The 14,550-nt window shown below is 43.2% G+C and overlaps 1 protein-coding gene across 1 annotated transcript in view; it reads left to right on the top strand.

Moving 5' to 3' along the window:
• The first annotated feature begins 424 nt into the window (after nt 1-424).
• LOC109877115 (low-density lipoprotein receptor-related protein) overlaps nt 425-14,550 on the top strand; it is a 75,729-nt gene continuing 61,603 nt past the window's right edge. Inside the window, exons 1-7 of the mRNA XM_031817171.1 lie at nt 425-522; nt 701-820; nt 1,000-1,230; nt 1,984-2,097; nt 3,011-3,130; nt 3,328-3,453; nt 3,532-3,735. Of these exons, the coding sequence (XP_031673031.1) occupies nt 465-522; nt 701-820; nt 1,000-1,230; nt 1,984-2,097; nt 3,011-3,130; nt 3,328-3,453; nt 3,532-3,735 (973 nt within the window). The 5' untranslated portion in view covers nt 425-464. The remainder of the gene's footprint in view (nt 523-700; nt 821-999; nt 1,231-1,983; nt 2,098-3,010; nt 3,131-3,327; nt 3,454-3,531; nt 3,736-14,550) is intronic.

Here is a 14,550-nt window from a genome sequence, read left to right as displayed (position 1 = left end):
GCATGGCAAGCTTGAATATCTAAATGAAAACATTTGAGGTTACTTTGAGCCACTGCTGGTTCTAGCTACGTTAACAATCTAATCACATTATTTTAAGCGAGACATCGTGGTATTGAGAATCCAAGTAAAGAATCTCTTAGCACCACTACATCGCCAAGACAAAAAACGTCAGAAAAGATATAATATAATGCGAGAGGGTCAGTGATGTTAGGATTTTGAAAGTTGTGTAGTGTACGCCAGGCATAAAGATGCTTTAAAGAAACCAGCCCCATGTCTTTATCCTATGGCTCTATCTTCCCTTCCCCCTCCAATCAACATGCAGCTGGTGATCCCAGTGACCCTCCAATGAGAACAGAGTTTAGTTAATTAGACCAATCAGAACCATGTGTAGTTGATTGTTACTCAATAAAGACTATCCCTGTAAGGCTTGTACTGCTTGGTCCTAACAAGCTTCATGGTCGGTCATGGAACTGCTGCAGTTCACATGTCTGCTTTTACTTATCAGCTTGAAATGTTTGACAGGTAAAATGGGTCTGAATGAGCTGCAGTATTAAGTTTATTCATTTTTGTCTTTTAAACATTGATTGATATCATGTAGCCTTACAGTAGAAAACACCTGCCAGTTATCTGTGTGGAATGTTTTGTGCCTTGTAGGTTTGGGCACTAACCTGTGTGGGCCCTAACCCGTGTTGTCTTGCAGGTTTTGGCCAGCAGTGTGGGGGTAACCAGTGGCAGTGTGATGATGGAGCTTGTCTGCCTCTTTCCTGGCACTGTGATGGAAATGGAGACTGTATGGACGGCTCTGATGAAATGGCCTGCCGTAAGTTATGCTATGTTTCACTGTTTCTGCTCTCTTCCAGGAGAACATATTTGTTGATGTGGTGAAGTTCTAAATGTAACATTAACCCTGTATTTACTGTTGACCTAATATCACTTAGGTCTGTTAAATGTATTTACTGTAGTCTGTTCACAATAGGTCTGTTTGTCCTTGTTCCCCAGCCTGTCCTAGGGGCCAGGTTGCCTGCATGGCCGGGCCTCCTGGTTGTGTAAGTACCTCTGCAGTATGTGATGGGCAGCGCCAGTGTTCTGATGGATCTGATGAGTTTAACTGCCCAGAGAACCAGGGCTGTCTGCAGGGGGACTGGAGGTGTAGGAATAAGATCTGCATCCCCAAGGACCAATACTGTAATGGTGCTAACGACTGTGTGGACAACTCTGATGAGGCCTGTGGTGAGATATTATGGAAACTACGAGAGCATGTATGTGATACTATGGAATTTAGGAACTATTCAGTTACCATGTAATGGGAGCTATTATGGAAACGAGAAGAGCAAGTATTTTGTCCTGTGTACAGTAGTATGTAGTCACAACATGATAAGACCTTCAATTGTGTAGGCAATGCCATGCACATTTAAACAGTAAGAAAAAAAACTATGTTCCAAATTACAATTGAACTAACTTTACCAATTGTCTGTGGTGTTGGACCTTCAGCCGGTCAACATTTTACAAAATATCCACAGGAAAGTATAATTAAATAGACATGGCAATAAAAAATGTTTGCTCATGACCGAAAGCATGGCCACAGGAAGTACAGTGCATGCACGCGAACCATGCATACTAACTGAATTCTTGCAGGTGTTGACATGGTCTTGCCTATGTGCCAGGTGATAGAAATTCAATCTTCATAACCGGTGTTCTAAAACCTTGGTTTAACAATACATTCCTACGGTTATTTTGTCAAACATTTTGAGCAGCTGAAGGGCCAACATGACAGACCACTGATAGAGTATGTTTACATGTCATTTCATTCAACATTCTGGCTTCCACGTTTTGCAGTGACAATATCAATAAATTAGACTGACCAAAAATAATCAGGCGAAGTAGTATGTAACCTACAGGTCTGGGCATGCGTTTGTTCCTCTTGCAGGAAGGCATGTAGTGTGGTGTTGTTTTGATGTGTTTTTAAAGCTTTTACTCTTCCAGGCCAGTGTGGGCCAATGGCTGTGCGTTGTCCTGGAGGGGCGTGTCTGACTGAAGATGAGAGATGTGATGGAAAATTGCACTGCTCTGATGGCAGTGATGAACCCTCTACCTGTGGTAGGAAATCTAACCTTTGACCGCTAACCCTAACCTTCAGTCTAACCCTTTACCGGTGGTAGGAACCTCTAACCCAGAGGTTTCAAACATATGGCTCACTGGCCAGAACCAGCCCCTTGGCCAATTCAATCATGTGGATTTAAGGAAAAGCTTTTCAGGGGAAAACGATCTGAACACAGTTCACTAAAACCAAATTGTGGACCTACATTTATTGACTTTTCAATCTGTCCCGCTTGCTAATAATCATTCAAACAAAAGCAAGAACACAATTCTTTGCAAATTTTGACCGCAATGAAATAAAAAACATTTATTCTTGTCTCATCGCTGCAACTTCCTTACGGACTCGGGATAGGCGAAGGTCGAGAGCCATGCGTCCTCGAAACCCAACAGAGCCACACCATTTCTTGACACAATGCCCACTTAACCTGGAAGCCAGCCGCACTAATGTATCAGAGGAAAAACCGTAAACCTGGCGTCCGTGTCAGTGTGCACTGCGTCCGGCCCTCCACAGTCGCTAGAGCACGATGGGAAAAGGACATCCTGTCGGCCAAGCCCTCCCCTAACCCAGACGACGCCGGGCAAATTGTGCGACGCCCCATGGGTCTCTCGGTCGCGGCCGGCTGCGACAGAGCCTGGACTCGAACCCAGAGTATCTAGTGGCCTAGCTAGCACTGTGATGCAGTGCCTTAGACTATTGCGCCACTCTGGAGGCCCCTATATAATACATTTTAAGTGGGTCCCACCAGACCTCGGTGAAGATCACATGCAGACCACGGGTCAATTAGCTTGACACCCCTGCTCTAACGTCTAACCCCTCACCACTACCTATATGAACCTCTTATTCATAACTGACTGTTATGGCATCTGAAACATGTCGAAGGACAGGCGGATCTGACTCATCTCTACCTTCCAGGGAGGACCTGTTCAGAAGAGAACGGTGGCTGCAGTCACTCCTGTGTGGATCAGCCCTGGGGAGCCCTCTGCTCCTGTCCTAAAGGCCATAGGCTGTCTGCTAACGGAGCCTCCTGTCTGGGTGAGGATGTCTGTGATCCTGTTGTGTTATTGTCATGACTGGTTTCATTATCTATTCCTTTACTGTAAGCCAAAATACTATAAACCCCTCTGTAGATGTGAATGAAAGCGCTCTGCCTCAGTTGGGTTCGGGTCCTCTGTAGCTCAGTTGGTGAGGGTTTACTCAAATACTGAACCTGTTTGCTCTCCCCTCTTTAGATGTGGATGAATGCGCTCTGCCTTATGGTCCATGCATGCACTTCTGTGTCAACACACCCGGGTCCTTCTACTGCCACTGCCGAGATGGCTTCCAGCTTCAAGGAACCACCTACTGCTATGCTAAAGGTGACTTTTCATAGTAACATTAGTTTGATAAACTTCTGACTGGTTATCTAAACCTGTTCAACATCCGATGCTTTTCAGGAAATTATACAAAGTTTCTGACTGCAAAGAAGGGAACTATCGGATTTCTGAATCTGAAGACTCTGAGATTCGAGTCCATTCAGAGTATTGGCTATGATCCTCTGGCCCTGGCCTTTGACCTCTCCAGGAGCTCATTCTACTGGGCTGATAACCAGGGGAACATCTACAAGGCTAAGGAGCAGCAGCGCAGGATCCTTTATCATGGTTGGTGTCTTCTGATTCTCTATCATGATTGGTTTCTGCTGATGTAGCAGGATCTAGAGGTCTTTATGGCTCCACATGTACCTGAATACCCGATTAGGGACCTGATCAGGTCCGGATCCAGAACTCTAACTCTCACAGGTCTGGTTCGTATCTGATATGATTATCATGGTTCTCACACCGAACCCAAACCGGCTGCGCGCGTGCTCCATCGAGCATGAATTTATTTTGTCCCCTACACCAAACACGATCACAACACGCAGGTTGAAATATCAAAACAAACTCTGAACCAATGACATTAATTTGGGGACAGGTCGAAAAGCATTAAACATTTATGGCAATATAGATAGTTAGCATGCACTTGCTAGCTAATTTGTCCTATTTAGCTAGCTTGCTGTTGCTAGCTAATTTATCCTGGGATATTAAAATTAGGTTGTTATTTTACCTGAAATGCACAAGGGCCTCTACTCTGACAATTAATCCACACATAAAAATGGTCAACCGAAACGTTTCTAGTAATCTCTCCTCCTTCCAGGCTTTTCATTGTTTAACTTACATGATTGGCATCTAAAATTTCAAAATATTACCTTTACAACCAGCAACAGTTTGTCTTTCAATCACCCATATGGGTATAACCAATGAGATGGCACGTGGGTACCTGCTTCTATAAACCGAGGAGATGGGAGAGGCAGCACTTGCAGCCTGATCTCCGTCAGGAATAGAAAGGACTTCTATTTTAGCCCTTGGCAACGCAGACGCTCATTGACGTGCGCAAGCAGTGTGGGTGCAATAATTGAATAACATAGATGTATTTATTTTGCGTCGCGAGCGGTGTGGTTAGTCTATCAGGGTGTGTAATTTTAATTGACTTGTCCGGAAGGACCCATACAGATCTGATGGCGACTGCTGCAGTAGAGAGAAATTGTAATTTATGCTGCTGCTCTTGGTTGTCACGAGTGGCGCATGTAACTAGTTGTTGGTCAATCAGTCAAAGCAGCAAAAGACTACAGTCAAAGCCTCTGGCAAAAGTTACGAGATACTGCATCTATGAAATTTATAACATTAGAAGGATAGGGAAGGGATAAAACATTAGAAGGATAGGCTACAATGACCAAAAGCCAACAGGTAGGAAGCTACTTAACATTCTGATTGGAGTTATTTTTAACTGTGGTACGAGAGTACATGCAGCCTCAATTAGCCAAGTTAGCTAGCTAGCTAACTAGTTTCTCCTGGTTTGATAGTCAACAGGTACCACGTAATCACATTGGATGACAACCAATCTGGATCGTGACGGTTGGTTCGTTCTGATAGGATCCTGTGATAGTTGGTTTGTTTGATGTAGCAGATTTTTATTATTAATTAATTAATTTAACCTTTAACTAGGCAAGTCGGTTAAGAACATTGTCGTTACAATGACTGCCTACCAAAAGGTAACAGGCCTCCTGCGGGGACGGGGGCTGGGATTAAATATGTAATTTTTTTATTTTTTAAACAAATATATGGCAGCAGCACAGCAGGGCAGCAGCACAGCAGGGCAGCAGCACAGCAGGGCAGCAGCACAGCAGGGCAGCAGCACAGCAGGGCAGCAGCACAGCAGGGCAGCAGCACAGCTGGGCAGCAACACAGCAGCTTTGATATTTGCTGAGAAGGACATGTACCATCTAGCCATACTCCCAAGTACTTGTATGAGGTGACTACCTAAAGCTCTAAAACCACAGAGGTAGTAATCACACCTGTGGAGACCTTGCGAACAAGGTTAAGGACAGAGAAAGCTTGTTGGACACTAAGAAAGCTTTGTAGAGTATTTAACACAAAATCCAGGGAGGAAGTAGAAGACTGTATCGGCATATACATGGATGAGAGCTTAGACAGTACGAAGCTATGTTGATGTAAATTGAGAAGTGTGGGGCCTAGGATCGAGCCTTGAGCTACACCCTTGGTGACAGGCAGTGGCTGAGACAGCAGACTTTCTGACTTCATACACTGCACTCTTTGAGGGGTAGTTAGCAAACCAGGCCAAAGACCTCTCAGACAACTCCTTAGCCGGCCCACAAATGGTCTACTGTATCAAAAGAATCGGCCAAGTCAATAAAAATAGCAGCACAACATTGCTTAGAATCAAGGGCAATGGTGATATCATTGAGGACCTTTGAGGTTGCAGTGACACATCCATAACTTGAGCGGGAACCAGATTGCATACCAGAGAGAGTACTATAGACATCAAGAAAGCCAGTCAGTTGATTGACATGTTTTTCCAACACTTTTGATACAGGGTGAAATAGGCCTATAACAGTTAGGATCAGCTTGATCCCCCCCTATAAATAAAGGACTAATGATGGCCCTTGAGTGTTTTGGTACCTACTGGAAAGCTTTGTTCACACCTTTCTAAGCTTTAGCCCCACTCATCTCTTTAAGAATTCACATGTGAGACTATGTACTAAACAACCAAAGCTTTTCAATACTAAATGCTGGCTTATACTTACTGGACTGTTCATACATTTAATCGAGTGCCAGAGTGTGCTCTGGGCGCTCGTAAACTCAGAGCTTTGTCAGATTGTCCGTTCATAAAATCAAAGCGTTTCGCTCTTGGAGCATTCCGAGCACACACTGGATGCTCTGCCCGAAAAGTAGTGTTTATCCGAGCGTTGATCTGGCCTTAACAGTCAAGCACCCAGGCTAACCATTGGCTAGCTTGCTAAATACTTCAAAGAGAATTAGTACTTTTAAGGGCCCACAGGGCTGCTGTGTTCTGAGCCAACTGCAATTTGTCTAAGTCCCTCTTTGTGGCACCTGACCACACTACTGAACAGTAGTCTGGGTGACAAAACTAGGGCCTGTAGAACTTGCCTTGTTGAGTGTTACGAAGGCAGATCAGTTCTTTATTATGGACAGACTTCTCCCATCTTAGCTAATGTTGTATCAATATGTTTTGACCATGACAGTTTACAATCCAGGGTTACTGCAAGCAGTTTAGTCACATCAGCTAGCTCAAATTTCACATTATTCATTACGAGATGTTGTTTAGCTTTGGGGATTAGTGAATGATTTGTCCCCAATACAATGCTTTAAGTTTTGGAAATATTTGACTAAATCATTGCTACCATTCCGAAACTAACTGCAGCTCTAAAGTGTTGCAGTCATTTCAGTTGCTGTAGTGGCTGACATGTATCGTGTTGAGCTTTACACAAAGCCGGTGGCATGTCATTAGTAAAGACTGAAAAAAGGTGGCCTAAACTGCTACCCTGGGGAATTTCTGATTCTACTGGGATTATGTTGGAGAGGCTTCCATTAAAGAACACCCTTTGTGTTCTGTTAGACAAGTAACTCCTCATCCACATTATAGCAGGGGGTGTAATGCCATAACACAAGTTTTTCCAGCAGCAGACTATGATCGATAACATTAAAAGCTGCATTGAAGTCTAACAAGAGAGCCCCACAATCAATTTATCATCAATTTCTGTCAGCCAATCATCAGTCATTTATTTAAGTGCTGTGCATGAGTGTCCTTCCCTATAAGCGTGCTGAAAGTCTGCTGTCAATTTGTTTACCATGAAATAGCATTGTATCTGGTCAAACAATTTTTTTTACACAAGTTTACTAAGGGTTGGTAACGGGCTGATTGGTAAGCTATTTGAGCCAGTCAAGGGGTTTTTACTATTCTTGAGTAGCGGAATGGCTTTAGCTTCCCTCCAGGCCTGAGAGCACACACTTTCTAGTAAGCTTAAATTGAAGGTGTGGCAATATTGTCCATTATCCTGAATCATTTTCCATCCAGATTGTCAGACCCAGGTGGCTTATCATTGTTAATAGACAACAATTATTATTTCCTCTTCCACACTGACTTTATGGAATTCAAAAGTAAATTCTTGTCTTTCATAATTTGGTCAGATATACTTGGATGTGTAGTGTTAGCATGGGCTTAAGGTGAGGCAAATGAACCTGTAGCCTTATTACTTCAACAGTATTCAACATGAGATCTTCTAAGTATTACAGGAATGTGGTTCTGAATATAGACTAACATCGCCCACTTTGGCATTTGTCTATTCGGTCAATGTTATAGCTGTGTATTGCTACCACTGTATCATCAAAGGTATTATCTAAGAGAGCTTCAGAGTCAGAATATGAATGTAATCTGTTACATGTAAGTTATTGACTTCATGGAACCTTGTTTCTCAGGATGCATATGTTCATATGGGACATTTAACACTTCTGGGTTGCTTGATGGTTAATGCTTTACTGGGAAGCTTATCAGAAGTAGACTTCCTCAGTGCTAACAGTGTAACTCTGGTTCATAGGTTGAGGCATTCAGGGCAATTAGGGGGACAATGTTTTTTTCACATTTAACTTTGTAGATAATGTTGCTGCTACTGTCTCTTATGACTGAAAAGAGCTACTGGACATCAGAACAGCGATTACTCACCTTGAACAGGACAAACAATTTGTCTTGAACGAGTCGGACGAGAGGGATTTAATCCAGACACCCTAACAGGCCCTCATTTGCAGGTTAAAGAGACGCAGGTATCGCGGAAGGTTGACATTGTCTTGAGGTTATGGCGGCGAGTGGCTAATGTGCCTTTAGCATCGGTACTATTGGCCAACGAACAATCGTTAGATAATAAAGTGGACGAACTACAAGCACGTATATCCTACCAATGGGATATTAAAGAGTAATATCTTATATTTCACAGTCGTGGCTGAATGACGACATGAATAACACACAGCTGGTGGGTTATACACTGTAGCAGCAGCCTCTTGTATGACAAGGGGTGGTGGTCTATGTATATTTGTAAACGGGTGGCGCACGATATCAAAGTCTCTAGGTTTTGCTAGCCTAAGGTAGAGTATCATAATAAGCTGTAGACCACACTATCTACGTACCTAGAGTTGATCTATGTTCTTCATAGCTGTCTACATGCCACAACAAACCGATTCTAGTACTAAGACGGCACTCAATGAGCTGTATACGGCCATAAGCAAACAGGTGGACGTGGCCATGGACTTTAATGCAGGAAAACTTCAATCGATTTGAACTAATTTCTATCTGCATGTTAATGTGCAACCAGAGGAAAACAAACTGACCACCTTCACTCCACACAGAAAGCTCTCCCTTGCCCTAAATTTGGCAAATCTGACCATACTTACATCTTCCTGCTTACAAGCAAAAACTGAAGGAAGCACCAGTGACTGGGTCAATGGTGGTCAGACGAGGCAGATACTAAGCTACAGGACTGTTTCTTCACAGACTGGAATATGTTCTGGGATTCTTTCGATGGAATTGAGTACACCACATTAGTCACTGGCTTCTTCAATAAGTGCATCGATGACGTCATTCCCACAGTGACTTCGTACATACCCCAACCAGAAGCCATTGCTTACAGGCACATCCACAATGAGCCAAAGGGTAGAGCTGCAGCTTTCAAGGAGCCAGACTTTAACCCGGAAGCTTATAACATATCCCGCTATGCTTGACAAACCATCAAACAGGCAAAGTGCCAATACAGGGCTAAGATTGAATGCGCTGACGCTAGTCTTGTGGCAGGGCTTGCAAACTATTAGGCTACAAAGGGAAGCACAGCCGCGAGCTGCCCAGTGTTACGAGCCTTCCAGATGAGCTAAAATACTTCTATGCTCGCTTCGAGGCAAATAACACTGACACCTGTATGAGAGCATCAACTGTTCCAGATGGCAGTGATCACGCTCTCTGTAGCCGGTGTGAGAAAGACCTTTTTTAAACAGGTCAACATTCACAAGGCATGCGCTGACCAACTGGCAAGTGTCTTCACTAACATGTTCAACCTCTCCCTGTCTGAGTCTAATACTAACATGTTTCAAGCAGACCACCATAGTCCCTGGGCACATGAACACTATGGTAACCTGCCTAAATGAAGCACTGAAGCACTGTAGCAATGAAGTGCTTTGAAAGGCTGGTCATGGCTCACATCAACACCATCCCAGAAACCCTAGACCCACTGCAATTTCCATGCTGCCCAAACAGATCGATAAATGGAATCCCGATTGCACTCCAATACTGCCCTTTCACACCTTGTCAAAAGGAACACCTATTTGAGAATGCTGTTCATTGACTACAGCTCAGCGTTCACCACCATAGTTCCCTCAAAGCTCACCACTAAGCTAAGGACCATGAGACTAAACACCACCCTCTGCAACTGGATCCTGGACATCCTGACAGGTCACCCCCAGGTGGTAATGGTAGGCAACAACACATCCGCCACTCTAATCCTCAACACGGGGCCCCTCGGGTGTGTGCTCAGTCCCCTCTACTCCCTGTTCACTCATGACTGCATGACCAGGCACGACTCCAACACCATTACGTTTGCTGATGACACAAGTGGTAGGCCTGATCAACGATGAGACCGCCTATAGGGAGGTGGTCAGAGACCTGGCCATAGTGCCAGGACAACAACCTCTCCCTCAATGTGATCAAGACAAAGGAGATTGTGGACTACAGGAAACGCAGGACCGAGCACGCCCCCATTCTCATTGACGGGGCTGTGCTGGAGCAGGTTTAGAGCTTCAAGCTCCTTGGTGTCCAAATCCACTAACAAACTAAAATACCTTAAGGGAACATTTTGACATTCGTCGTATGGTTAGTGAGAAAGTCCATATTGCAAATGTACGGTCCCTTACCAGACGTCCGAAAATGTTTGTAATATTTGCGGACCGCGTCGGGCCGTGCGGCAGGGCCGGCTCTACCGGAAAGTCATCAAACAAACTCTCTCGGACATTCGGTTTCCGTTTGATAAAATAATCAATAATCATATTACAAATGTACAAAACATCACGAATCACGACATGGCCTTATCTCCAAAACAGAAAAGACTTCGAAGACGAAACTTGGTGAGCGTAGGTTTGGCATAATGGGCAGTTGGCCCCGAACAAGATGGTGTCTAGACCTCAACGGTTTTTGAGTTGTGGCCATTTTCTGGGATTAAAGGTCAAATGAAAATAGAGCAATAATTTTTCCACTTCATGTCAAAGTAAAGGAACCTACGGTGTCAATAAAAAAATAACCAGTATCAATCGTCGTTTAAGAGATTGTACAATGTCAAATTGGTGATGTTCAAAAATATATATATATTTTTTTAACCGTTACAGATCCAGTTGCAGGGTGTTCATACGATCTTTTTAAAGTGTGCTGCGGAGCTCTGCCAGATTTCTGTGATTTTCGGAAATAACTCACTAAACCCTCCGTAAATTACTCAGTTCTTAACGTAAAGACTTAACTCAGGATTCTGTAAAGGCATACCCGAATTAGGATATGAGTTTATTTATAGCTTCCTGTGCCAACCGGAAGTGCCTTAAATGGTGTCATAGTGGCTGTTTTGAAGGGTTAAAATGGTCAGACCTTTTCAAAGCTTCATATGTGTGATTAGGCAACCCCCATGAACTATAAATCAGTCATGACTCCCATAAAATTTCAAAGAAACTAAATCACACACACAGCTTGGCAGGAGGGACCCATTGGGGTGCGTAGAGATACAGTGCCTGCAATAGTTACCTTTTGTTCGAGCTAAAAAAGAACCGTCAGACCTAGAGTTCTGAAACTTTAGAAACCTGTTCTAGACCTCAGGTCGATAGTGCGTGGTGAGTTACGTGGCTCTAGAAGGTTCTCGGACCGAGAAACAGCCTCCTACATTTGCAATGACTTCAATTCATTTTGACCATTATGAAAATGACAACATTTAGAAAAGTCTGACGCAAGACTAGGTGCATTGAAACCGTCTCGGCCCATAGAGACGGACCCCAATGTTTCTGTCGAATAGCTCATTCAAGGACCCCGTAGCAAGGCATTGAAAAAAGTGTGTTTTCAGCACCAATAGGGTCTTGCTCGGGCACCAAATGACCTATCGAGCCGAAACTTGGGATTTGGGGTTGCCTCAGCTAGGCCTACACAACATCAGAACTGGGACCGCAGCTAGACTGTAACTACGTCTTTTACATTTTTATTATGGTTTGAACAGAAGGCGTCGTGAATTTTGGACCAGCTCTGAAGTATGTGATAGTTGGCTACTAAACGAGTTGGAAAAAGTGGGTTTGGTGTCAGTTTGTATCAGTTTGGTGTCAGAATGATACCCAATTGACTGATGGATGGTGACTTGCTGGTGACTATTGTCCATTTGCAATATGTTTAAACAGTGAGGTACCATACCAAAGTGACATTCTGAAATCAACCCTAACGAGCGATGGAAAGGAACAACTATCACTGCCCGGCCATCCTGTGTTCATCAGGCCAGTCAATTTTGCATTTCTGCATGATTTTTGAGCATGTCAAATTTCTTATGGCATTTGGCCCCCAAATTGACTTGACTTCCTATGAATTCATATTGCAAATGGACAAAACATATGCCTTATGCACAAGTAAAAAAAAATAAAAGTTGACAAAAGTATTGTTTGTCTTTTGAGCATGCCAAATTCCTGAAGGTAAATGTCCATTGAAACATATTGCAAATGCACGTGCACTTGCGATATGATTCAACAGTGAAAAAACATCACCAAATGGACAAGATGAAATCAACACAACGAGTGATGGAAAGGAACAACTATCACTCCCCGGCCATCCCGAGTTCATTAGGCCAGTCAATTTTGCATTTCTGCAAGATTTGAGCATGTCAAATTTCTTATGGCATTTGGCCCCCCAAAAAGTGACTTGACTTCCTATGAAATCATATTGCAAATGGACAAAACATATGCCTTATGCACAAGTAAAATAAAAAAAATATATATGATAAAATTGGACAAAAGTATATTCATACAGCTCTTACGTGTAATTGACAAAAAAAATCCAAAGAATTTCAAAAAGAAAGAACTTATGGGGGTGATAAGTTGAAAAAATGCACTTTTTCAAAATGTTGCTTTTGGATGTTGACTTGTGTTGCATTTGCAATATGAAAAACCACGGAGCGCGCTCGCCACCTGTTGGATTTTTAAAGTGTTACACCTGGCATTTGCCATATGGCATTTGCAATCAACTTTGAACGAAACGACGCCGATTTGAGTGGTATTGGACACCGTGTATATGGTTTGTCCAGTGCCAATGACTTCCCATTCATTTTTGTCAATTTCAGGGGGGTGTTCCCTTACATCGTCCAAGCACACAAAGACAGTTGTGAAGATGGCACAACAATTCCCCCTCAGGAGACTGAAAATATTTGGCATGGGTCCTCAGATCCTCAAAAGGTTCTACAGCTGCATCATTGAGAGCATGTTGCATCACTGGTTGCATCACCGCCTGGTGCAAACGGTAGTGCGTACGGCCCAGAACATCACTGGGGCCAAGCTTCCTGCCATCCAGAACCTATATACTATGCACGGTCAGAGGAAGGCTCTAAAAGTTGTCAGACTCCAGCCAGCCAAGTCATAGACTACTCTCTGCTACCGCACGGCAAGCAGTTATTTTGCTTATAGCCCTATACAGCTCGATTGCAGACTTAGTGCCAGCATCGGTTTGTGGTGGTAAGTAGACCGACAAAAAGTTGAATAAACTATCTTGGTAAATAGTATGGTTTACAGCACGTGTCAAACTCATTCCATGGAGTGTTTGTTCCTTCCCTGTACTTGATGAGTTAAGGTCACTAATTAGTAAGGAATGCGCCTCACCTGGTTGTCTAGTTTTTCCCCTTTCAAATAAGACCCAGCTTACACTAGGCCCTCCATGGAAAGCTTGACCCCCCCCCCCCCCCCCCCCCCCCCCCGAGCTTACCCAACGCAGTATAGAGTAGAAAAAAAACAGCTGGATATATATTTTCCATGTTCTTGTTCAGCCACTAGTTGGTGAAAAATATTACATTGATAGTGTAGAGTGCAGCTCATCCAGTTTATTCTCCAGTGATTGAATGTTATAAGAGGTTCGAGGTGGTTTATCCACTCGTCAGGTATCCTGGACACCGGCCCCTAAATTTGCCTCTTCCTCCAAATGTCAGATTTGGGCCTGGTCCATTTCTAAATGGCACCTTGTGTATTCTACTATTCAAACTTTCAATATTAACCTCTAGCGTCGAGCAATCCCGTATCCGGGAGCGTAATCATAGCATCAAGCTCATTACCATAACGCAACGTTTCCTATTTATGAAAATCGCAAATGAAATAAATATATTGAAACACAAGCTTAGCCTTTTTATTAACACTGTCTTCTCAGATTTTCAAAATATGCTTTAACCAAAGCTACACAAGCATTTGTGTAAGAGTATTGATAGCCTAGCATTGCATTAAGCCTAGCATTCAGCAGGCAACATTTTCACAAACATGAAAAGCATTCAAATAAAATAATTTACCTTTGAAGAACTTCAGATGTTTTCCATGAGGAGACTCTCAGTTAGATAGCAAATGTTCATTTTTTCCAAAAAGATTATTTGTTTAAGAGAAATAGTTCCATTTTGTTCATCACGTTTGGCTAAGAAAAAATAACAAATGCAGTCACAACGCAGAACCCTTTTCCAAATTAGCTCCATAATATCGACAAACATGGCAAACGTTTAGAATCAATCCTCAAGGTGTTTTTCACAATTCTATTCGATGAAAAATCATTCCTGGCAGTCGGTTTGTCATCAGAGGCAAACGGAAAAATACTGCAGCTGGAGATTACACAATAATTGCGACAGAGGACACCAAGCGACCACCTGGTAAATGTAGTCTCTTATGGTCAATCTTCCAATGATATGCCTACAAATACGTCACAATGCTGCAGACACCTTGGGGAAAACGTGGAAAAGGTAAGCTGACTCCTAGCTCCTCCACAGCCATATAAGGAGTCATTGCCATGAGGCGGTTTCAAAAAATGCGGCACTTCCTGATTGTATT

Source organism: Oncorhynchus kisutch, unplaced genomic scaffold, assembly GCF_002021735.2.
Source record: "Oncorhynchus kisutch isolate 150728-3 unplaced genomic scaffold, Okis_V2 scaffold952, whole genome shotgun sequence".
In the NCBI taxonomy this organism is placed as follows: Eukaryota; Metazoa; Chordata; class Actinopteri; order Salmoniformes; family Salmonidae; genus Oncorhynchus; species Oncorhynchus kisutch.
This window is presented reverse-complemented; position numbering and strand designations above follow the sequence as displayed.